This window comes from Vicia villosa, linkage group LG1 (genome assembly GCF_029867415.1).
Source record: "Vicia villosa cultivar HV-30 ecotype Madison, WI linkage group LG1, Vvil1.0, whole genome shotgun sequence".
Lineage (NCBI taxonomy): Eukaryota > Viridiplantae > Streptophyta > Magnoliopsida > Fabales > Fabaceae > Vicia > Vicia villosa.
This window is the reverse complement of record NC_081180.1, coordinates 56,586,006-56,603,341: the sequence shown is the minus strand read 5'-3', so window position 1 is coordinate 56,603,341 and position 17,336 is coordinate 56,586,006. Positions and strand designations below refer to the sequence as shown.

General features: G+C 29.6%; 2 protein-coding genes across 2 annotated transcripts; one reads left to right on the top strand and one right to left on the bottom strand.

The window, feature by feature from the left end:
• Nucleotides 1-355: 355 nt before the first annotated feature.
• Nucleotides 356-2,093, top strand: LOC131606829 (transcription factor bHLH19-like). The gene is made up of 4 exons (XM_058878942.1): nt 356-420; nt 535-609; nt 719-1,192; nt 1,303-2,093. Exons 2-4 carry the CDS (start codon nt 571-573, stop codon nt 1,729-1,731), a joined length of 942 nt encoding a protein of 313 aa, XP_058734925.1. The 5' UTR covers nt 356-420; nt 535-570; the 3' UTR covers nt 1,732-2,093.
• A 14,139-nt stretch (nt 2,094-16,232) lies between these two features.
• On the bottom strand, nt 16,233-17,265 carry LOC131606818 (transcription factor NAI1-like). The gene is made up of 2 exons (XM_058878936.1): nt 17,014-17,265; nt 16,233-16,903 (listed from the first exon to the last, which is right to left on the bottom strand). Exons 1-2 carry the CDS (start codon nt 17,230-17,232, stop codon nt 16,703-16,705), a joined length of 420 nt encoding a protein of 139 aa, XP_058734919.1. The 5' UTR covers nt 17,233-17,265; the 3' UTR covers nt 16,233-16,702.
• Between the last annotated feature and the right edge of the window lie 71 nt (nt 17,266-17,336).

Below are 17,336 nucleotides of genomic sequence, written 5' to 3'. Positions count from 1 at the left end.
TCTTCACCACCATCTCTGACTCCTTTAATATACACAACTCTTTATGGTTTTTTTTCCTAGTTGGGGTTACGAGTTTCAACGAAGCTTCTTGGGTTCAATGTTATTGCTGTAAAACACCATTCACCTGATGCTGAAACAGGTAGTTGAGAGTTGGGAGAGAATGTCCCCAAAATTTGACCAAAACGGTGTTAGTGAAGAGTGGGACCATCATATTAAAAAAAGTACACCCAAGAAAATTGGACATCATATTCACACGTGGTTAATACAGAACCGGGTACCAAACGTGTCTTATTATTATGCTTCCTCTCTATAAAACAGACAGGTTGGTCCATTTATGGAGCATTGTGCACCATCTTCACAAACAAATCAACAACAACACTTTCTCTCTTCTTTTCCTTCATCTACTTTTCTTCAACCAAGGTAACCTTTGCCATATCCAAATTTCATCAGTTTTAGAATTAATCTTTTTCTCTAATTTTTGAAATCATAAGTGTTTTGACTAGGACCTAATAATTGATTTTGTTAATTTTTCAGTTCGTTTTGTCATATACAAAGAATTTAAGCTCAAAGATGATTCAAATTTCGTCTTCCAAGTACATGCCTGAATTTGTAAGTACATAACACTATTAAGTGCATGTTTGAATTGTCTATAACTGCAAAATCATGATGAACATTGAACCATATTAGAACTTACCCTTTTTTTCATTGATATTAATAGGGAATGGAAGACACTCGTTTGTTTGAAGCAATGGATTCATTTGCATTTGACTTTGATGATATTCCATATTTCAACTCTTTCTCAGCTTCCACACCTGAGAGTACTAATTCTTCTCATAATAATAAGAGATTCCATTCCGAAAGCACACAAAACAACTCTTTCCCCAATGAAAGTCCTAATCAATCTGTTGCCTCTGCAACACCGCCAACAAAGCTACAACTCAAGGCTTCTTCATCTTCCAAGATCATTTCTTTTGATAATAAGGAGGTTAAGAAGCCTAAAACTGAGTTGGAGTACGGTGAAAACTTGAATTTTGGAAGTGAGTATGATAAACGAGACAACAAGGTTGTGACAACGATAACGAACAGAAACCCGATCCAAGCACGAGATCATGTATTAGCTGAAAGAAAACGAAGGCAAAAGCTTAACCAGAAATTAATTACTCTTTCCTCTATTCTTCCTGGACTCAAAAAGGTACTAATTAATTGCTTTAGGATAATGAAAATTGGAAATATTATTAATATATTTATTCTTTATTACTATAATTCACAATGAATAATAATGAATGTATGATTTTTATGCAGATGGACAAGGCAACTATTTTGGAAGATGCTATAAATCATCTAAATCAATTAAAAGAACGAGTCAAGAGTTTAGAAGAACAAGTAGCTGATAGAAAAGTTGAATCTGCAGTTTATTTGAAGAGATCTATCCTCTTCTCCGATGATGATTGTGACGAATACTCAGACCAATCAGTCCCGAAAATAGAAGCAAGAGTTTCTGGAAAAGACATGCTCATCAGAATCCACTGTCACAAACACACCGGCCGAATTCCGACCGCAATACTTAACAAACTCGAAAAACTTGATCTCACAATTCAGAGTAGTTCCGTTTTACAATTTGGAAGTAACTATATTGACATAACCATTGTTGCTCAGATGAATAAAGAATATTGCTTGACAATAAAAGATCTCATAAGAAGCATAAGTCAGGTTTTGAAACAGCTCGTTTGATCCTAAGTAACAAGTTCAAAAGATCAACATTTTCCAATGAGTCATGACTATAGAAATGACCCTAGATATTAATGGTTTTTTTAGTTTTTATATCACAATGGTTTTTTTCAGTGTGCAGAGTTCAAGAGATGATGATGCTAGCTAAGGTGTTTTCCTTATTTTTTGCATTCTGGCATTTTGGGGACTCTGCAGCTTATGTTTTTCTTCACACAAGAGGGATTTTTTTATAAGATTTGTCTCTTCCGATTGATCTGTTTGATCCCTCTTTCACGTTGTGAAGATTGAATTTTATTTGTTTTGTTTCTTTTGTCATTTTGTGATGAGTTTTCAGTTATATATAAAATTCTTCTGATTATTGGATAGAGAGTTGCTATTCTTACATTTAAAATTTAATTAACACCCTATCTTTACACCTAATTAAAATACAACAATAGCATTTATTTCTTTGTATTAAAAAAAATTGAAAAATAATGATTAAATATAGTAAAGTAATTAAATAGTATAAATATACCGTGTAAATTATAAGTTTTGGTGTACAACTATCATTTCCCCATTGGATACTCGTGTGAATGCATATATTCAACTACCTTGTATTCACCTTTAATTCTTTTTTTAAAGGCCAAAGAAAACAAGTATTATTTAAAAAGAGGGCGAAGTGATTTTTTAGGTTGTATTTCCTAGGAGTTGTTTAGACGAGACATTAAGTTTAGTCTCTTAAGCGAGACTTAAATTGAGTCCTTTAGACGAGATTTTAGTTGAGTCCTTCAAACTTAAGTCGAGTCCCTTAGGTGAAAAGTTAACCATAGTCCCTCATGCAAGATATTAAGTTAAATGGTTTATGCAAGGTATGTCCCCTGGGGCAACAATGATCTTTTAGGAAAGTCCATCATTCTTATTTCACCTTAAGGATGGCAAGGGTCTTGCAATGGAAGTACACCATTTATATTTCCTTTTGAGGGAGACAAGGATCTTCCTGAGGAAGTCCAACAACTATATTGCCCTTTTAGGGAGGCCAACAGTTATATTGCCCTTTTAGTGGAAGTCTGATATGGGTCGAGTGAAGAACAAAATAACTCCTATAATCGATACTAAAGTTTTTCAAAGAGATTCATACAGTGAAAGGAAAATCGTCTTTCACCTTTAACTACGCAACCGAAAAAATTAACTATAGTAATATCTTCAGATAAGTGAGTTCCAAATTTTAGGGATGAGTCATCCATCTAGTTTCCTCAAGCTTGTAGGCTCCAAGAGGTTTTTTTGATACATATGGTATATAGTCATTCTCAGTTGGGTTGCAGTTTCCCTTGCAGGGAGGGCATGACAACCTGTCTTAGCACTAGGCTGCCTTCCTACATTTTCCTTTGAAGCACCTTCAAGTTTTACCTTTTGGCTTACTTTTGCTTGGCAGAAAATTCTCAAATATGGGCAACGTCTCCCGTCTCGTCAATCAGGTCGGTGGTGCATCTTAGCCCTGTCTCATTTTCTTTTGCATTTAATTAAGAGCTTTACCAAGTGGGCTTTTCAATTTCAATAGGTAGCATTACATTCGTTATATATAACATTGTGGGTTAAATTATCTCCAGGGTCCTTTAAGTTATTTAATTATAACAAGTTAGTCCTTTATTTTATTTTTTTGCTACGTGTGGGTCCTTTATGTTAACTAACGCCTTCACCGTTGATCTTTCTCTCAAATCCTTTCCAAAAACGTTGAAGTGACACTAATGGTACTGATATGTCACTTAACACAGGTTAGAGACCATCATAGGATAATATAATAAAATTTTCAAAAAAATTTAGTGCATAAAATATTTTTAAACTAATTAAAATACACACAAAAAAACAAAGGCTTAATTGCAACTTTGGTCCCCCTATTTTATCTTTTTTTCGATTTTGGTCCCCCTATTTTTAAAACCACGATTTTGGTCCCCCTTTTGAGTTTTATGTTGAAAAAGGGACAACAATAGGGACTAATTTTGCAGAAAAAAACAAAATAGGGGGACGAAAATTGCACAAAAAACTTAAAAAAGTGACTAAAATAGTGGTTTTTAAAATAGGGGGATCAAAATCAAGAAAAAGACAAAATAAGGGGACTAAAGTTGCAATTAAGCCAAAAAGAAATTAAGGAAAAATAATAAAACAAAAAAAAATTCTCATAAAATTACATGAAGTGTAAAATGATAAAAAAATATTTTTAGGAATTTTTTCATAATTTTTAGACCAAAAACGAATTTAATATGAATTTTAGAAATTAAAATAAAATTAATAGAACAAAACAAAACAGAAAAAAGGTCAACGGTACATGCGTTAGTTAACATAAATGACCCACATGTAGCGAAAAAAACATAAAGGACTAACTTGTTACGATTAAAATAAGTTAAAGGACCTAGGAGGTAATTTAGCCTAACATTGTGAATAGAGTTTCTTTGGTGGACGAATGAGGGGTGGTATAGAATAACCATCACACTTTGTGAAGTTGTTCAACCCAGAGTTCTTTGGCGTCATCTAACTTCTTCTTAACCCCCTTCAATATCACTTGTTTGTTTATTTAACCTGTGAGTTTTTATTTGGATGGACAATGGAAATAAACTTTGTTTTCACTCCTAAGTCATGACAAAATATATCACGATAGCACTGGAAAATTGATTTCTATTGTCTCGAATGAGTAGCTGCCAATAAAAACGACAGACCTTTTCTATTCTAATCATGTAGACAGCTCTAGCTTATATCCACTTTGTGAAATAGTCTAATCTAATTATATGAAACTTTAGCTTCCTAGGTTCCAGGGGAAAGGGCCTAAAATGTCCACTCCCCATGTGTATATTGGCCAAGGCGTTGAGACATAATGATGAAGCTCAAATGATGCATGATGTAGATTCGTGTGCCTTTGACATTTGTAGTATTTCTTGATAAATTTTATATTATCCTTCAATAGAGTGGGAAAATAATAGCCCGCCCTTAGAAACTTATAGGCCAAGGCTCGAGCACCAATGTGGATGCTACAAGCCCAGTGATGAACCTTAGCAAGGACTATGGTGACTTCATGATCATGTAGGCATCTTAGCATTGGGGACGCTCGTCCCAGTTTCCACCAATTGGGAGTCACTTTTGGTCATTAGATTCGACACTCCCATCTCGAGGGAGAGGACCATTTTAACGATAAGGGCTTCATATTTATATTTTAATACAAAGTACAAAAAAAAATACAATATAATAATAAGTTTATTCATTTTAATTTATCGCACTAAGACCGTCCTCGAACTTCTTCTAACTTTCCCGAGTTTTTCTATCCTTTTTCGGACATGATCCGAGGACCAGTTTGTTTATTCTGGAGCAGCTGCTGTCTTGGAAAATGATGCATGAACAGAAGTCAAAACTTCATTCTTCTCAGCTACATTTTAGGCAAGATATTGTACCTTTTTCCATCAGAGTGAAGAGATACTTTGTAGACTCCACAACGACCTATATCATCATGAATTTGTTGGAAGCACCTCAGATTATCTCCAAATACTGATTTCGCTCGACTATAAGATCACCAAACCGTTTCTTGAATTTCTCCCCTCCCGTCGACGACAATCAAGTAAGAAAGTTTCCCCTCTACCAGCAGCTCTGAATGTCAAAACATCCAAAGTGCGATGATTATGAAAAGCCAATTCAATCAATTTTTTTATCGAGCTTCCTCAAATAGACATGAGAAATAAGTATAATTCCTTTAGGGACATGTCTCATTCCTTGTAAGCATAAGACTCAGCTCTCGTCAAGTAGTGACTTTGAGTCTCATACTTATGATGCTCGAACAAACAGAGGTGGGATCAGGTTCCAAGTGACACATCTTTGGATGCAAGTCCTCGCCTAAAGTGATAACCAAGATAAAAAGAATATCGAAGTACTTCATGATGTCACAATAAGCTCCAAAGTATTGAATATGCTACCTAAAAAAAAAATTAGAAACTTTTCATAAGTGGATTTATTTTGAACCTTGTACTTCCTTTATATTAGCACTAGTGCTGGAAGTCTTTAACAAATTCCTAGTTCACTGAATGTAACTATGAAAGAGAGGTTTACAAATGATTTAATACACCAACGACAAATTCGTTAAAAAGAAGACGATAGCCTATGATGGAGAACAAACATTCATGAAAAGGGATAGTACATCTGTTATATCAGTTGCAGATCCTCTTATATTCATCCGAGGGAAGAACCTATCAGTCAACTGCGAGGCCGATGTCCGTTAAAGATTGGTAAAAACACCTTTGCAAACAAAAGCGGAAAGAGTCCTTGGTATACTTATATCACATCCAACACTGTTCCACGCGCGTGCAATTATCAATCATCTTGCTTATTTAGAGATGGAAGCGTGCCACTTCACAAGTACTCAAATCTTTCCCCTTAAAACTTCATTTTCACTCTTTTACTTGAGCGTTGAAGAGTTAACCTTGCAGGTCAACTCCCTCTCCACCGCATAGAAAGATGCAAACCACCTTAACTGAGTGTGAATTCACTCTAATATCAGTACGCAACAAGAGCTATCCTTATTGTATGTTTTTTTATCAAATACAAATAATAATAACAATAATAATAATAATAATAATAATAATAGTTTTAGATTTAACAAAATAAAGTAGTTTTAAAAATTATTAAGGAATACAGATACTCATAAATACTAGTATTGTCAAATTCGTTTCCGTAAACTAATTGGTATTAAATATTCGTTAATCTTACTTATAATAAAGGGTTAAGTATGTTTTTGGTCCATATAAAATTATCAAATTTTGTTTTTGATCCCTATTTAAAAAAATGACATGTTTTAGTCTCTACAAAATTATTATACACGTACTTTTAGTCCCTATTATTAAACCGATGTATATTTTTGAATGATCATTTTACATATATGTTTAGAACGTTATAAAAAGTTCTTCGAAAAAAAGAACTCAAAATTTGATTTTTAAGTCGAGATTTGCATTACTTTTATCATTGTCTTTTGAAATTTAAAAAATTCATATTTAATTATTTTTCATTTTAAAAAATTCAATAATTTGGCAAAGAAATATGTTATAGTATTCTAAACACGTATAAAAAAAGAGAAAAAGGTTCATATACTGACAGTGTAAAATTATTTTACACTTTCAACCAATCACAATCTTGTATCAGAATAAATCATATTTTAAATTAAAAATTCTTTTAATGACAAAACACTTTGTTAGTTTTCTATTGAATGACAGTGTAAAATGATTTTACACTGTCAGTGCATAAAAATTAAACTCTAAAAAGAATTATTAAAAAATTTATAAGTTTAAGAATAATTAAATCATTCTCAAAATGTTAAAAAATAGTAAGAAATAAAACTACATTCATAAAATTTTTGTAGAAATTAAAATATATTATTTTTTATAAGAATAAAAATGAAATTTAAATTATTTATGAGGACCAAAAACATATTTAACCTTATAAATTAAGAAATGGTGTATGTGACGGTTTATAGTTGTGTATACCGTGTGTTTCTATTTGTAATTATATACCAGTCTATAGTAACCTCTGATCAAACGATAAAGTATCACCTTAATATAGTAATTAGCCAACATTTTTTATAAAACAATAAAAAATTGTTAAAGTATTCATTTTCGGATCGTTTATGATTTCTGTAGGTAGCTATTTAATCATTATAACTTCAAAATTATATAAAAGCACATAGTTTATGTCATTGATTATGAAGAAGATATTATGCATCCACACGAATCCAATACTATATTTGAAATTGTACAAGTTGTCATTTAGTCTCACAATCAATAATCATAAGAGTTTTATAGAATTGACACATTCCAAAGCGACAAAAGAAAACGTATAAAAATAGAAACTATCAATATCGGCATTAAATCTTCACAACGTGAAAGAGGGATCAACTAGATCAATCTGACGAGTCAAATCTTTTTAAAAATCCCTCTTGTTTGAAGAAAAAAAAATCTGCAGAGTCCCTAATATGCCACGGTGCAAAAAGTAAGGAAACCCCCAAATGACGCACCAAAAGAAGGAAAAGAAAATGACTGTGAAATTAAAACTAAACAAAATCATTATAGACTATACTCCCTCCGTCTCATGATAAATTACGGTTCTTAAGAAAATGATTAGATGTGTTGATTTTAATGAGAAAACTAATATCATTTACTAAAATACCCTTATTTATGATAAGTACTCGCTCTGACCTTATTTATAAGCAAAGATTCTCTTTTAGGATTCATTGAATAATAAATGTATCTTCTGTTATGTAGACTAGATACATTCATTATTCAATGAACCTAAAAAGAACACTTTTGCTTATAAATCAGGCCGGAGTAGTAATAAAGTTGTTGAAAAACGTGAAAATTAATATATAGAGGTATAGTAGTGAAAAAAATAATAAATGTTACATTCATATTCTAAAGAGACATTTATTTTGAGACATAAAAAAATGCTAATGAAATAGTATTTATTATGAGACGGAGAGAGTATACACTGTAGTCATGACTCATTAGCATGCACATCAGAAAATGTACTAAACCAACATGTGTGTGAATATGATGGTGCACAATGCTCCATAAATGGACCAATCTGTCTGTTTTATAGAGAGGAAGCATAATAGTAAGACACGTTTCATACCCGGTTCTGTTTTAGGCACATGTGTGTCAGTATGATGGTTCTTGTCTTAGTAACACCATTTGGTCAAATTGTGGCTACTTTCACTGAACTCTCAACAACTTACTAAGACCATCTCCAATGGTAGTTCTTTCTAATAAGTTCTCCACTTAGACATGCCACATCATAGTACCATTGCATTGCAATGCAACTATGAAAAAATTGTGGTACCCAATCAAATTAGTTTATGAGGTAAAGTTGTGGGCCCAATAATAACTTTTTAAAATTATACAATTAAAATAAAAATTATAAAAATTATTTTAAGATGATGTGGCTAGTGGGACCCATAAAAAACTCAAAAATGGGTTGCACCATTAGAGATGCTCTAAGTTACTAGAACTTGTTTTATCAGGTGAACGGGGATTTTCAAAGTAATTTTTTATTTATAAAAACACAAAAAATGGTGTTTGAAAACTTTTTATTCTCCATTCACTTTATATAATAACTTTTGTGTGTTGGATCATCGATGTTCAATGGAATTCGAAATAATATTTATAAATTATAAACCTATTTACATATAGTCCCATCAATAAAATCTTCAAACAAGAAGATTTAAATCAAAATTCTTGTCATATATGAACAGATTCACTTATCAAATTGGACAATTCTTGCATTGACATTGAAAGTCAAACTAACATTCTCTATTTTCATGTTTCTTTTTTAGCAATATTTATAGATAAGAGAACTAAGATTCTCAATTCCGATTATAAAAGTTCTTAAAACAACTCAACAACTCAATAAAAGAGAAATTATTAATCAATTGTTCCTACAAAAGATAAAACACCGGATTTTGGCTAAATTCGTAGAAATTAATTACAATTGAGTCTAGTAATATCGTCAATAAAATACCACTTTCAAACTGTAATTTTAATATTTCAAATAATCTCAATGACGTTTCAACCCTGCTTTTCGAAAATAATTTCGTTATTTAATAACCAAATATTCCAGGAGATAGCCAACCAAATAACTCCTTCTTTTCCAGATTTCATTTTTTGAGATTTGCAAAAGAGAAATTGCCATCTCAAAAGACTATCTTTGAAACAACCACATTATTGATCAACAAAACCAATCCATTCCCCTTTATCCTTCCAAATCAACCTAACAACACTACATAACAAAATAGAATACCATAGAGATTCCCCTAGTGTCAAACAAAGAACACATTTTAGATTTGGTTTCGAAGAAATAATCCCTCTAATCCTAAATAGATTTCGTGTAGGAAGCTTATTAAAAAAGCAACGCCAACCGAAAGCCTTAATCTTCGAAGGTGCATCTTTAATTTCCAAAGCTTCTGCTAAGCTGAATCGTTCTGATTACTAGGGCCAGTGGAGAAATAAGCTCCTGCAATCAATTTAAAACAATAACTAACAGTTAAACCATAAACCACATCCGGCTGCCAAAAAACCTAAACCTCAGTAGCAGAAACGCGGGCATTTGCGGAAAAAATAGCAGTAAATCCCCCAAACTCTCAACGGTTGCAGTAATCGAAACAGGAGATAAACCGAAATCTTCCCACCTCCTACTCTCCTTCGATCCACCCCCTATTCCTGCGACAATGACCTTTTTAAGGCGCAATTCCAAAAGCAACAATGGAACACGATCTTCAAGACAAACATCCCCCGTCCAAATAGAAAACCGAAAAGAAGTACTAAAACCATTCCCAACAACAATCCTATGGTTTTTGGAAAACACAAGATCATTAAGCTTCTTTTCAATAGTAGCAATATCTACCCACCAAGAGGATTTTGAAAATTCTAGGATTGATGATTTGCCCCCATATCCTCCATCTCCACTTGAGAAGAAGAGCCACATTGAAATCTTGAATACTTTTTAAACCCAAACCTCCTTTGTTCAAAGGCCTCCACAGATCCTTCCATCCCACCTAATGCACCTTTCTACGATCCTCCGCTTCACCCCACAAGAAATTACTCTGAAGCTTTGTGATTTCTTTAGCTATTTTCACCGGCAACTTATAAAAAGAAAGCGTAAAAATAGAAAGAGAACACAAGACAAATTTTAGGAGAGTAATTCTACCTCCTAGGCTAAGAAAGCGCCCTTTTCAACTCGTTAATCGCTTCTTCATCTTAATTAAAAGCGGTTGCCAAGCCGAAATCCTTTTCAGATTGGATTCGATAGGTATGCCTAGAAAGTTGAATTTATTACCTTCCACCCTACAAGAGAGAAAAGATGCAGCTGCCTCTAAAAAATTGAGTTTCGTAGTTATTCCAATAGGCTTACATTTGTAAAAATTGATTTCAAGACCTGAAATCAATTTGAAACACCTTAGAACCGCTTTAATGGCCCAAACTTGCTTTCCAATGTAATTAACCTCACCATCTAGGGGTGGCAAAACGGGCCGGGGCCCGCCGGGCCGCCCGCGCACCCGCCAAAAATTAGCGGGTTGGGTTGGGATTTTAGGCTCGCCGCTCGCCAAAGCCCGCCCCGCCAAAACCCGCCACCCGCCATACCCGCCCCGCCAAAGTCCGCCGCTCGCCAAAACCCGCTCCTCCTCCAAAACTCACTCTTTTTTTAGTTAATTCTAGTAATTTCAATTCTTGATGGTTTATTTTATACATTTATTTATAAATATATGTAATATTTTTTAGAGTAAATTTGTTAAAAAATTACTTTTATAAAAAATTGTTTTAAAAAATAAGTGAAAAGTTTAATTAAAAGGTAAAAAAAGCATAATAATTTATTAAAAAAATATAAATAAAAATAGGCGGTAAGCCCGCCACCCGCCAACCCGCCATCTTGGCGGGGCGGGCATGATTTTGATGCCCATTTTATTTGGCGGGCATGCCCGCCCCGCTCATTTTTTGGCGGGCATAAGGCGGGGCGGGCGGCGGGCGGGGCGGGCGGCCCGTTTTGCCACCCCTATCACCATCCAACAACGTGTCGTTTGCAAATTGAGGAATAGTTTAATATTAAGTAGAATTAATCTACTTAATCTAAATGCAAAGAAGTCATGATGGCAACCCTAGCCACATGTCTTCTTAGCAACAATTCTCGCCACATGTCATTTGCCAAAAATTCTAAATACAAATTATAATTATACAAATAACTAATATCATAATAATAATAATAATAATAATAATAATAATAATAATATTCAACCACTACTATTATTAATAATAATACTACCACAACTTAATAATATTGTATTAATAATATAATATAATAATAAAAATAATAAATAATAATTTAATATTTAGCTAATCATAATAATAAAATAAAATAATAATAATAATATAATATCTAACACTCACTATTAAAATAGTATGATTTATGTAAATCATAATTATTTATTTATTATTGCAATCCTATTAAATTTAATATTAATTTCAATAAAAATAGAAAGTAAAAAAAATTTACTAAAAAAAATACATTTAATAGCTTATAAAGAATAAAATATTATAATAACATTTAAAATATAACAAAACGTTATTTTAGTTTAATCCAATATATATATATATATATATATATATATATATATATATATATATATATAATTTTTATTATGTAAAAAGTAACGGTTCTTACACTAAAAATCACTATTATCTTAATAATCATTAATAAAAAACTGTAATTAATTAAACATTTCTCCCAACACTAAAAAAAAGTTTCTCTCTTTTCCCAATTAAAAAAATAATTATTTTAAATTTAAATTAATAATTTATGTTTAGATAATGCATAATAATAATAATAATAATAATAATAATAATAATAATAATAATAATAATAATAATAAATTAAAAGAATATAGTTCTGGAATATAAAAATTCTAAGAAACTTTAGAATTAAATTTTTTAAAAAACTCATAAAAAGAAGTTAATGCAAAAGATAAAACCCTAGATAAAAGCTTACGTGTCATTCTCACATTTTTTTCAATTTAAAAATATTAATATAATTCATATAATTTTAATATCTTAAAATTGATGTAATTTATGAGATTTGAATAATAATAATAATAATAATAAGATTTATATTTCTATCCCAATTTTAATTATAAATTAAAAAATTATTTTTATTTATTTAATATTATTTATTTATTTCACTATATCTTTTAACTATAAAACTATTATTATTTCTTTGATAACACTGATTTATTTATTCCACTATCTCTTTTAATTATTAAAGTATTATTTCTTTGATAATTATCCTACTAACTAATAATTTGGCATTAAAAAATTATTATTTTCAATTTAGTAATTTTTTATTTTATTTTTTTATTATTAATGACACTAATAAAATACATTAAACACATAATAATTAATTAGTTAAATTACTAAATAACATAAATCATTTCTATTCTCATAAATAATAATTAAATTAAAAATAAAACTTCACAATAATAATTAATAAATTAAATTTTTAAATAATAGAAAATCTTTCTATTCTCATAATTAATAATTAAATTATAAACAAAATATGGATACTGAAAACCACTAAATAATCATCCTACTAACTATTTTTTTTTTCGAGAATAGAAATTTATTTATTCCTCAAAAATCACATTACAAAGCAAAATCGATCCTCATACAGATCCAGGCTACCAGGTTACCAGTCAAACTCCATCAAACAAATAAACCAAAGCACCTAATTAATTTGAAGTGAATCTATATCTATATGGTGTCTACTAACTAATAATTTTGCATATAAAAAATAATTGTTTTAATTATTATTTTTAATTTATTAATTATTTATTGTATTATTATTATTATTACTATTATTAATGACACTAATAAAACACATTAAACACAATAATAATTAACTATTTAATTGCTAAATAATTCAAACCGTTTTTTTCATAATTAATAATTAAATTAAATATAAAACGTCACAGTAATAATTTATTAATTAAATTGTCATATAATAGAAATGGTTTCTATTTTCATAATTAATAATTTAATAACTAAAACCGCCACTATATAATGCAGGTAATTTTGCAAGGGATCCCATCTTTAATTTTAGTCCTAACCTCATTTTCATATAGTTTAGCCATAACAGATTTTACCTTGACTTCACTACTCTTCTTAACATGTCATTTTGTAATAGAAGCTCCTTGCACGCATTCAAATCACGCTATCAATATTCTTTGGAGCATACAATTTTTTAGTATGTAATTTTGCAAACTGATTCTTTCTTATTTTTTTCTAATATTTATTAATTTTGTTATTTGTTATTATGTTTTTAGGTGTATTTGAAGACACGAAATAAGGTTTGTTCACAAAACTTTTTCAATCTCTCAATTTTCATTTCATAAATTGGGTCTTTGTTATTTTCATCTAATATTTATTGAAGTTTGCTATTGATTGATTATATTTTTTTCAGGTGTATTTTGAAGACACAAAATAAAATTTGTTCATAAACAGCAGACCTAGACACAAAATCACAAACAGCACCACCGCGATTATCACCAGACCCCAATCGGCCATCTTCTTATCCTTTTTGAAGGTGCACACGAGCACGGAAGGAGAGTATTGAAAGAAAGAAAAAGGAGGGTTTGTGTGAGAAGAGTGTTGGTGTGGTGTGATGTGGAGAAAGATCTAGAATTGTTTAAAAGAGTAGAAAATAGACGTTTACTTTTGTTTTGTTACAAAACACTTAAATTTCATTAAAACATTATTAAATTTCGTACATTATTATTTTTTATGGTATCCTTTCAATTTTCTATTTTTTCATAACCACTCAGTCTTTATAACCACGATTCAAAGATTTATTTTTCAATCATATTAACTTTTCCATTGGAACTCAGTCTTATTCACTTTTCATTGGAACTCTCTCAATTGTTTGTTCGTGTATTATTATTTATAGTTTTGGTGGTATCACTCACACTTTCCTTTGAGCAGAACTAGGAGTCATCCAGAATATCAAAATATCTTATTTAAAAACACTGATGTTATCCACATCCTCCGTAAAGTTAAATCAAATTGTAGATTTTATGTCAAAGCTCGCCTCCACCAATAACAATCTTCTGATTCACAACTCCTATTCATCGGGAAGAAATTTATTTTTATGTTTATAGTTTTTCTCTCTTTTTTAAGAATTATAGTAAAAGAAAGTTGATTTTTGTTATGCATCATTTTAATAATAACATCTTTTTATATGAATAAAAGGTATAATTTTTATTTTATTTTACACATCAATTGAATTGTATAAATTATATTATTATTATTATTATTATTATATTATTGTTATTAATATGATAATAATTATTAACTATCTCTAAATGTCCTTTTAAGTTATATAATTATTTACGAGAATTAAAACTGCAAAATAAAATTAAATATAATGTTATAATTGATTTAGTTGTTAGTTACATAACTTTGAATATTATTTAAGAGTTACGTAATAATAGAGTATTTGATTTATTGTAATATTCAAATAATATGTATTATGAATAATTGATTTATTTTATTAAATGGATGAAAAATATGATGACTTATCATAGTGACAACTAAATATCACTATTTAATAAAAAAAATTAAGATAGTTTGGCTAAAAAATTAATAACCTAAATTAATAAATTTTAGAATCATCCATGCATATAAAATTGAGAAAAAACTCTTTAAAATTTCATTTTTATTTTCAAAATCATTTTTTCTTTAATTAAATAAAATTAAATTAAATTATTGATGTGAAAATAATTAATTTATTGACATGATTATATAAAAAATTTCTATTCATTACTGATAAACATTAACCCATAATAAATAATAGTTTTTTATAATAAATAATAATTTTTTATATCTCATAAAATAAACAATTTATCAGTCATGTCACAACATATCTCTTCCACTATAATAAACAAACAAAAAAATCATGAAAATATAAAATGGAGTTACTTTTTTTTTTGAATAAAAATGAAGTTACTTAATTAACATAGGAACACTAAAGAAAAAATCAATATGGTATAATTTATTATAATTTTAAAAAAAATCTAAAGAATATATGATTTAAAACTTTTTTGGACTTGACATTAAATAAAAAAATTCTTAGGTTTTGCAAATTATAGATTAAACACTTATACGTATTATAAATTTAATATTAATCACAAATAATATATACAAACAAATTAATATAACATTTTTTTTAAAATATTGCATTATTCACGTAAATATGACTTATATTTCAAATTTAAAAAACATAATTGAATCTTATATATATATATATATATATATATATATATATATATATATATATATATATATATATCATTAAATATTTTCATAATGTTAGAATTTTATTTATGTTTAATACAATTTTAAAACAAATTTAATATAAGATTATAATTAACTATAATTAATTAAATACATTTTTTCATTTAAAAAATATTGAGGTAAAAATTCTAATCAAACCCGTGCGTTGCACGGGCCATATATCTAGTTTTTTTAAAATAAATCGTATATCTTATGCGCAGCTTTGATTCAAAATAATTTAAGACAGCTATTGAATCATTTATGTAGAAGTTCTTTAATCATGTATAGATATTTTTTATTGTCAAAAATATTAAAACTACAGAGCTTATCTCGTTCATTGTCAATTAATTAAACGTGAATATTAAGTTGAAGATATTATGCATACATACGAATCCAATACTATATTTGAAATAGAACAAGTTGTCATTTAGTCACAAACAATAATGATAAGAATTCTTTATACGTATAGAATTGATACATCACAAAAGGACAAAAAAAAAACAGTATTAAAAGAAAAACGCTCAACATCGTCATTCAATCTTTACAACGTGAAAGAGGGAACAAACAGATCAATCCGAAGAGTCAAATCTTATTAAAAAAAAAAAAACTGCAGACTTTCGAAAATGCTGGAGTGCAAAAAATAAGGAAAACACCTTTGCATTATCATCTCTTGAGCTCTGCACGCTAAGATATATAGTTCAAATATGATGAACCAAAAAAGAAAAGAAAATCTGTGTGATATGAAAACAAACAAAAAAACCATTAAAATCTAAGGTTATTTCTATACACTATCGATATTGACTATAGTCATGACTCATTAGCAAATGTTCATATTGATACTCTGTTGCTTTGAACTTGTTACTTAAGATCAAACGAGCTCCTTCAAAACTTGACTAATGCTTTTTATGAGATCTTTTATAGTCAAGCAATATTCTTTATTCATCTGAGCAACAATGGTTATGTCAATATAGTTACTTCCAAATGGCAAAAAAGAACTACTCTGAATGGTGAGCTGATGCTTTTCGAGTTTGTTGAGTATTGCGGTAGGAATTCGGCTGCTGTGTTTGTGAATTGTGACAGTGGATTCTGATGAGCATGTTTTTTCAAGAAACTCTTGCTTCTATTTTTGGGACTGATTGGTCTGAGTATTCGTCACAATCATCATCGGAGAAGAGGATAGATCTCTTCACATAAACTGCAGATTCAACTTTTCTATCAGCTACTTGTTCCTCTAAACTCTTGACTCGTTGTTTTAATTGCTTTAGATGACTTATAGCATCTTCTAGAATAGTTGCCTTGTCCATCTGCATGAAAATCACACATTCATTATAATTCATTATGAATTATAGTAATAAAGAATAAAGATATTAATAATATTTCCAATTTTCATTATCCTAAAGCAATTAATTAGTACCTTTTTGAGTCCAGGAAGAATGGAGGAAAGAGTAATTAATTTCTGGTTAAGCTTTTCCCTTCGTTTTCTTTCAGCTATTACATGATCTCTCGCTTGGATCGGGTTTCTGTTGGTTATCGTTGTCGCAACCTTGTTCTCTCGTTTATCATACTCACTTCCAAAATTCAAGTTTTCACCATAGCCAGACTCGGTTTTAGGCTTCTTAGTCTTCTTATCCATATTATCAAAAGAAATTATTTTGGAAGATGGAGAAGCCTTTGTTGGTGGTGTTGCAGAGACAACAGATTGATCAGGACTTACACTGGGAAAATAGTTGTTTTGTG